We start from the raw sequence: 8,938 nt of genomic DNA on the forward strand, positions 1-8,938 counted from the left end.
TCCTTCCCATTCCTAATGTGTCCATGCACAGAAGCGATATGAACTGGAAGGGTAAAAGGAGTGATGGACTGGTAATCTCAAGGAGTCACTGTCTTAATGAGCAACAAAGGGGTGTTCATGCCCCATGTGTTCATTTTTTTTAGAAAGAGGGATACTTCAGCCTCTAGACAACAGAAAAGTCTGATTAATTCTCTTGCTGTATATTCTAAAAGCTAGACAAGTAAGTTTCTAGACCTAGTTACTTCAGAGAAATTCAGTGGTAGTTGAATTTTTTTTTTTTTGAAAAGTAGATTTTAAAATGAATAAAAACAGGATTAGAAGGAAGAGTGAAAGATGTTTTTAGCCATGGGAGGAGAAAGAGGACTAGGCATTGGCCTTGACAATATTCAAGTAAACTGACAGATAGGGTGAGGACAGGGAGACAGGAGCAGATGGATGCCTTAGCACAGAAGAGATCAAATGTGACCAGAGAGAAGTCCCCAGAGGAAGAGGTGAGAGGTCAGCAGAAATCTGATACCAAGAAATGATGGACTCAGTGGGGGATTAAAGATGGGGAAAATTAAGGAGGGAGTGGTGGTGAGACTTGAATTTCAATAACATAGTTTATAGCTAACCAGCTTTTAAAAAAAAAAAATTTTTTTTATTCAGCCATGACGCAAAATGAAATTGTAGGAGAATAGATGGAACTGAAAAATAGCCTAGACTCAGGAAGACAAATATTGGATGTTCTCATATACGTATGGACCCTAATGCTAGATGTTTAGTGTGTATGTCAGCAAAACTAGGAAACTAGGAAAGACATGAAAAGAAGCTTTTAAGGGAGAGGTGTGGGGAAGACAATAGAACAGATTGGAAGGGGAAATACAGAGGGTCATAGAGGACAACAGAAAAATAAAGGCAATAAAATGCAAGTCTACTAGCATGAAGTATGCTCAGAAATGCCATATGGAAATCTACTTTGTAAGTTAGTTTAAAAAGATAAAATACAAAAGTAAAAGATTAGCGAAGAACTGTTGGGCATCTGATCACTGCTGGGTGAGGAAGAGCTGGTCTTTAAGGGAGTGACTCTAGATAGGCTGACTAGACCCCTGTGAATGAACTTGCACTGAGGTATGTCTGGGGACACTTGACTCAGTAGGCCTTAACAAATGACAGAATGCATGACATGGGTGGGGAGGGGTTGTATAAAGAGGACTATGATGTTGTGTATGAAATATACAAAAATTCAATAAAAACAAAAAAAAAAGATTAGTGATCTGGAAATGAGAGGAGAATGGATGAAGATGGAGTGTCCACTGTGAAGACTGCATGGGGGGACAAGCCAGAAATTACCGAGGATGAAGAGAAAGTGTGGGGAACTGGAGACTTGAAAATGAAGGAATCTTGAGGAAGAAGGAAGAAAAGGTTTGCAAAATGTGGATCAGGGACCTGTGTCTGCAAAGCCCAGACTCCTGTGACAGCTATGAACCCGACTAGTTCTTTTCTAAGGTCTGTGTCCTGGTCTGTAAAACTACATGATCCACCTTATAGCATCTTATTGAAAAATGAAAATTTACGCACCCTCAACCTCCGACATACACAAAGCATTCAGTGAGTAATCATTCCTCTTTATTTTTAGAACACTTTTTTTCAGTTTGAGAAGTTGGCAGGTATTCAAATTGAAAGATGATGAGATTCTAATCTTAAGCAGCAGCTAAAGAGCTCTCCTTATAGCTGCAGATGGTAAGAGGGTGTAGTTTCCTGGGTTTTACTGAACAATAGGTGGGTGACTCTTCCCCTGTACTGTTAATGAGACTGAAAAGTTTAAGTTTAGATATTTGTACGATGTGGACTTTACTCAAACAAAGCCAGCGGTAAGATGAAGTTTTCTACAAAGCTGTATTGAAAAATAATCTTAACAGATTTAGTTAGGTTAACCTCCCCCCAACTAAAAATAAATCAACTCTAGTTAAACTCACAACAATACTAAAACAAAGCTTGCTATTAAAGTTCCCGTTCTTATATATAGTTTCACTGTAGAAAAATAAAATGCTCTAAAAATGACAATCAGATTTTTATAAATTGTTAGTATTAAGCCCTACAAATTAAAGACAAAACCAATAGAAACACAAGCCTGAACACCAGTGACCCACAGACTTAATAGATAGAAAATTAGTGCTCATGGTATGTTCTTTGTGTAGAAGAAAGCATTCTTTACACAGTGACTTCTGCTTAACCGTATACAATATTTTAAGGTAACATATAAAATAGATATATTTGGCACAAAGATGGTGTTAGATGTGCACACTGCATAAAATGAATCTTAGCCTTCAGTGTCTTGAAGCTTTTCATCTATTAGTGAAGTTAAGGCACTGTGGAATTTTCCTCTCAAAACATGACTGTCCCGTGGTGTTGGAGCAGTTGATCCTGTGAGGTGTGTCTGAAGGAGCATCCTTGAGAGTTGTCTATCTGCTTGGTGGTGCAAAAGGAGGGCATTCCTCCTACCAAGTTAAATCCCACTCACAGGAAAGGCAGCATTTAGTCTGTTTCTTAGACACCATGGTGTTTCCTTGTCGTTTGCCGTCAGGAGTGAGGAGGCCGTCCCTTGGGCAAAATCCTGTCTTATGCTTGCTGTTTCTGTAAATAGTGTTTTCTTGGAACACAGGCATGCTTACTGTCTATATTGTGTGACAGTGGTAGAGTTGAGTGATTGCAACAGGAACTGTGTGGGTTAAAATGTCTTGTTCTGTAGAGTTTGCTAGCTCCTGGCTAATGTGATAATCTGATCTTGAGGGCAGAGAAGTATTAAGGAAGTCAGACCTCTGGGTAGAAGTCTACTGAGAAGGACTGAAGAATGTCAGAGGGGAGCAGTGTAGCAACGAGTATCTCCCCAGTGACCTGGCATCCAAGCCACAACTAGGTACCCAATGACTGCCTACTCCATTTGTTAGTGAATCCTGAATGTTTTACCTATTGGGTAGAAAGAGCAAGTTCTTTTGAAATCAACTTGACCATGTTCAAAGCTGATTCAGTAGTGAGTGACCTTTTCATGAAGATTTATCCAGATAGTAGACATCCCTAGCCACACTTTGTCTTTAATATGGATTAGATAATTAAAGCAGCCCCAAATGATAATGCTTTTACTGTTCAGTCACTGGAATTTTCATGTTATCACACTACCTGGAGGCCTTTGTGGTCAACCAATTCAGAAGAGGGATGATTAGACCCATTTTCATTTCAATCATCATCTCACGTGTCTGATAGATCAAGCAGTTTGCAGCCAGTGGAATCACAGTGAGCTCATTCATTCACATTTTACTTATCAGGCACACCTTCCTCCATACCATAGGCAGGAGTGGCAACCCCTTGTCTAACTGGGGAACTAGCACAGGCCAGAATATCACTCATGCAGGGAAAGGTGTCAGCAAAATTGTATAGGGTCTAGTGACATGTTCTGATGTCTAGGTCACCGAGCCTCTCTGAAGGAGTCTCAGTAAATGGAAATAGCAGCAAGCAACTCTTCCTGTTGCTTTTGATTCTCAGGACTGAGAGTAAACACACACAGCAAATCCTTGGGTATAAGACCCAGCCCTGTGGCCTCCTTTATGGTGTATTAATGATAAATGAACACTGGAATAAGGATTATTTAGGGGTGAAAAAAGGATTCTGATAGAAATGAGACCAGAGGTTCTTGATGCATCTGTGAAGAGTATGGTCTGAATCCCCTAACTCACACTTGCACAGAAAGCACATGCAATTTATATTTGCATACTATTGGCTTAATTTCACGGTCAGTATACATTCGACTCTCTAAAAGTGAGTACATTCATTAGCATTTTACAAAACTCAGAATATTACCAAGTATTTTTTTTTCCTCTCTAGTTCAGACACAAAATGCCAGGTTGTGTTTTAGGTGATGGCAAATTTTGGTTTGAGGTCATAAAAATTGTAGTTTCATGTCCTCATCCATCTCTTTGCAAATGCAAGACAAAGCAGATTTTTATAATACTTTAATAACTTGCACAACAACTGTGGTTTTGGCATATCAAAAGTGGAATTCTCTTAAATTATAAAGGATTTTGTATGCTTGAAATCCTAGAAAAGAAAGAAAAGCCCAGTTTAAATATACTTATTTATATAAATCTAAACCTTAAGAATATCAGACTATAAGATTCTTAGCAATACAATTGGCATATATGTAATTAAATCTAATTTTATAGGCAATCAAATAAGCACTAAAGGCCAAGAAACTTGGGACTATCTGGAGAATAAAGAAGTAGGAAGTCAGAGTAAGAGGTTCCAGCTTGTGGGAATACAATACGGGCACTGTTGCTACGCATTCCACAGCACACAGGGCAACAAAGAATACTGTAGCCCACCGCTGTCAGGTTGAGAAACCTGCTATAGAACAGAAATACATTGGATTCTTTAGTGCCGAGCTGATGAGGGCAACTTGGAGGAAGGCCAAAAAGGGAAAGTATCTTTTTTCTGTTTTGTTCACACAGTGCCTTTCTGTTTGACAGGATGGGATTATTTTATTCTAGTCTTACAGACTTTCTACCCATAAATTATAGAAGTATGAAGTAATACTTGTCCCCCAATTAAAGAATACTATGTCCAGTGTAGCAAACTGCAGAATGTGGTAATATGTGAAAAATTCTGGAGTAGGTGAGATTTTTTTAATTTACAAAAGAAAAAAAAAAAACTTCTATGGAGTATTAAATGGATGTTAAATACTGGTGTATATTAGCATCACTTATATGTCTAAAATACAGATGCCCGAGCTCTGCTGCAATGAATCTGGGAATCTCTTCCCTAGAGTACTAAGGAGCTCCGGGAATCCTCATTTCCTTTCCCAGAAAAGAGTTTAAGCTTCTCAGAATGTTGGATGCATCTCTTTGTTATACTTCTAGAAAGTACTCCAGAAGGTTCTATCCAAAAGAACTACAAAATCTAAGCCATGACGTTATTTGTGACTTCAGTATAGTATTTACAAATATCAAAGTCCATAAAAGCCCGAATGATGTTCTCTAAACCATCCAAGCTAGACGACGGGTGTCTTTTAAGGATTTAGGAAATGCTCTTTTTCAGCAGCAGCAGCAGTAGAGGATATTTTATATACCTAACATTTCCAAGTGCTTAGAATAACCAATGGCAAGTCCTAGAACCCAGCTGTGCTGGTCGCCATCTCCGTGGTCAGGCTGCCAAGAAGCAAGATACCTACCTGGCTTCCCACTACCATGTTACCCTGCAAGAACTTGGGTCTGTTTCCTCATCTATCAAGGACTGGCTGAAAATGCCAGACCTTGTTAAATGGCTGAGGTAGGTTCATAATCAATACCCCTGAAAATATTATATGATAAAAGTCACTTCCTATAATTTCTCTACACATGCCAACCACCCTTATCATGCCAACCCAGATAGGGAAAGGAAGCTACTATGTCTTTAGGTCTTTTACAATACTAGAGGTAGGCACTGATCCAACATGTATCAGAAGTGAGGGATGATGTACATGCAGCTGCTGCTTTTCCCCACCTTATCCCCTCAATACATCCATTCCAGAAACACGCTTTAAAAGTACTCACATTTTCACTCATTGTGGTGGCTTTAGATGCAGAACTACCTTTCCTGTTTGTAGAATATAAAGACAGTATTTACTACATTGTCACCTCAAATTCTGACACCCACCCTCATTCAGCAGGAATAGCTTAGCTAGGCAGGAAAAGACAATACCCAGACTGCAATCCTTACATTTTCAGTATCTAGAGAAAACCCATGTAACAAAGTATAAGTTTGCATGAAACCCTGTGTATCAAATGTAGCCTAAGGCTAATATGATAAAAATTTTTGTGGAATACACAAACTAGAGACTTACTTTCAATTTAACACATTAATATTAAATATTTTTTAAATTTGCTTATTATAATATGAAAATTCAATTTTGTCCATGTTTTATATGATGACTGAGGTTCAAGTAGAAGTTCAATAAAATTTGAATACAGATTTCATGAATGGAAATAAAATATAAAGAAGGGGAGATGCTCCTTCCCAAGTTTAAAGACTCCTATCTGATTTGATAGCAGCATTAAAGTATATACCTCTTTCACTGCTTATGTAACATACCTCTTCTCTGCTCAAAATCCTCCAGTTACTTTCCATTTTAATAAAAGGAAGTGCTCACAGTTGCCTGGGTGGGATGGAATACTGGCTACACATTCAGGATGCCTTGCTTTTCGGAACTTGCCCCCTTTGCAACTGCTAGTCCTGATACCTCAGATTTTGTCCTGTATTTGTATTGGGACATCATGAAATTGAGAGGTCAAGATTGAGACAGACATCTGGGAACAGGAAGTCAATTGCAGCAGTCTTCAAAGGATTTAAGAGATGGCAGAGTTTCTGAAGCTATAACATCTTCAGAAGGGAAAGGGGAAGGACTGAATAGGGTCTGCCATTTCCACATGTACAGGAAAGTCAGTCACAAATGCAGCACACAAAACTGGGACTTTGGTGATCTTATCCATATTTCATATGCCAATTAACTTCTGACATTATTAAGAATTAAGGGATTCCCCAAACTCAAGATTCATATATCTGTTGCTGCTCTTTCTACTTTAGAGGCTAATAAGATCACTGAATAGTGGACCTCTCCACAGAACCCTATCCCTGCTCCTAAGTCATACCTCCTGAAATATTCCACATCCATAAATAGTGACATCCTTCCTGTAACCTTGAAGCCACTTCCCACTTTTTCAAACAGCCCAAATTCAGAAGATCTCTAAACTGCTGAGGACACACCACATCCTCTCAGCTCTCAAGCCCCTACTGCCCCCCATGTCAGTCCCAGTCTCCATGTTCTCTTGTCTGTTAATGCAGTTTTCTAACTGCCCTGCCTGCTTCAACTCTGTTAAAGATAAACCAGGGTGAGCTTTAAAGACTTAAGAAAGATTTAAAAAAGACAAAAAGCTGCTTACTGGCCTTCAAGGGCTTCCTATCTTACTTAGAACCAAAGCCAAACTCCTCTGGATCCTCAAAACTGCTTAGTATGGTATGTATGACTCTCTCCTTGGGAGAGTAGAGTCGAATGTATCCATACAATCTGGCCACTCTTTCTGAACATTCATCGCCTCTCATTCCCACACTGCTGTAGGCACAGTGGTCATCTTCATGTCCTCAGACACCCCAAGTATCCTGACTGTTTCTCTCCCCTCTGTAGTAATGCCCTTATGGGTATCTGCTTGGCTTGCTTCCTCATTTCAGATCTGCCTCAAACATCGCCTGCTGCCCTTCTGTTTAGAAAGCTGATCTCCACTCCTACTCTATTCTTCACTGTCTCACTGGTGCTGCTTTCCTCCATAGTTTGCTCAAACCAACATGCTGTAGTGTACAGGTTTAGCTATTTCCTACCTTTCTGCCACTGCAGTGTAAGCTATATGGTTCAGTATTTTGTGTGGGTTTGGGCCATTTTTTTTTTTCACTGATATATTGCCAGTGCCTAGAACTGTGTTGGACACAAAACCAACATTCAATTAAATGTGAAAGTCACTAAGTTTATTTTAAAATTTTCAGTTTAGCAAAATACTTTTTTAAGTTATTCTCCAAAAATGCCTAGAAGTCAAATTAGAGACCATGTTTCTTCTCTAGGTAATTGTCATTTGTCATTTACAAGTAGGCTCAATTGGGGCTGGAGAGATGGCTTAGCAGTTAAGAGCATTGACTTCTCTTGCAGAGGACCTGGGTTCCTACATGGTGGCTAACAACCATCCGTAACTCCAGTTCCAGGGGATCTGATGTCTCCTTCTAACCTCCATGGGCATTGCACAACATGGATGCACTTACATGCAGGCAATACAGTCATACACATTACATTTTTTAAAAAATTAAACAAGTAGGCTCAATTGAGGTAGGATGTATTTCTTGATGAATTTGAGTAAGGTCTCATAAGATTATTCTGCATAAATAAACTACTTTTGAATTTAAGCATGATTAAAGAATAGTAGATGATAGAAGAAAAAACATGCATTTTAAGACATGCATACTTACTGGAAGGAAGTTTCTTCTACAAAAGAATAAATACATATCATTAATGAAAGAATTAATAGGAGAGATTCATCTAAATATGTTTGGCTTGATTTCTTTTTCATTTTGTGTCTCACCTGTAACATCTGTAAATCAAGGACCAATGAAAACTTTTTCTATAAAAGTTCATACATACAGTAAATATTTTAGGTTTTGGGGGCCCAGAGGCAAAAATCAAGGATACTATGAAGTTAGATAACCAAGAAGAAAGCAAATTTCCAAACTTTCATCACAAGAATTTAAAATATATTAAGGTCTTATCAGCCTATTAGAAAAATGGAATTCTTTGGGGATGGGCCGAACATATCTTTGAATTATGGTTCAAAAATATTGTTACCTGTTATTAAATAATAGCAATTTTTTACCTGTAAAAAATGTCTTAGTTTTTAGACTATAGAGAGTCAGGAGCCTGTAATCCCAGCTACTTCGGAGGCCAAGGTAGGAAGATCACAAGTTCAAGGCCAGCCTGGGCAACTTAGTGAGACCCTGTCTCAAAAAAGAAGACTGGTCATGCTGCTCAGTCTAGGATATTCAAGGTCTGAGATCCAATCCCCAGTACTAAAACAGAACAGAAGAAAGAGAAAACCAGGTACAAACAGGACTGGGTACAGAGGTCATAGTTTGCCAGTGCTTATCCTAAAAAACTCAAAAAGATGGTTCTCTTGGACAGGTTTAATGCCAGATGAAAATGGAAATAATATTCTTAGTAAATGAACTCCTAGTACCCAAGTCAGCTTTTTAATTCAGTATTTTAAGAAAAATACATTTACTGATGCCTCATTTAAAAATACTCAAGTATTCTAAAATAGGTAAAATGATACAAATTTTGAATTTTAAGTCTGTACTTTCAGTGTTGACCAGCAGGGGGACACAGCTAGATTCC

General features: G+C 38.5%; 1 protein-coding gene across 2 annotated transcripts in view; it reads right to left on the minus strand.

Annotated features, from left to right (window-relative positions):
* Positions 1–1,591: 1,591 nt before the first annotated feature.
* The window catches only part of Jam2 (junctional adhesion molecule 2), a 70,547-nt gene continuing 63,200 nt past the window's right edge, over positions 1,592–8,938 (minus strand). For both annotated transcript variants that reach the window (XM_008847187.3, XM_008847186.3), the window contains 3 exons: positions 8,020–8,035; positions 5,565–5,607; positions 1,592–4,074 (listed from right to left, as the gene is read on the minus strand). In XM_008847187.3, coding sequence (XP_008845409.1) covers positions 4,042–4,074; positions 5,565–5,607; positions 8,020–8,035 — 92 coding nt within the window. In that variant the 3' untranslated portion in view covers positions 1,592–4,041. The remainder of the gene's footprint in view (positions 4,075–5,564; positions 5,608–8,019; positions 8,036–8,938) is intronic.

Source organism: Nannospalax galili, unplaced genomic scaffold (genome assembly GCF_000622305.1).
Source record: "Nannospalax galili isolate Female #2095 unplaced genomic scaffold, S.galili_v1.0 scaffold903, whole genome shotgun sequence".
NCBI classification, from domain to species: Eukaryota; Metazoa; Chordata; class Mammalia; order Rodentia; family Spalacidae; genus Nannospalax; species Nannospalax galili.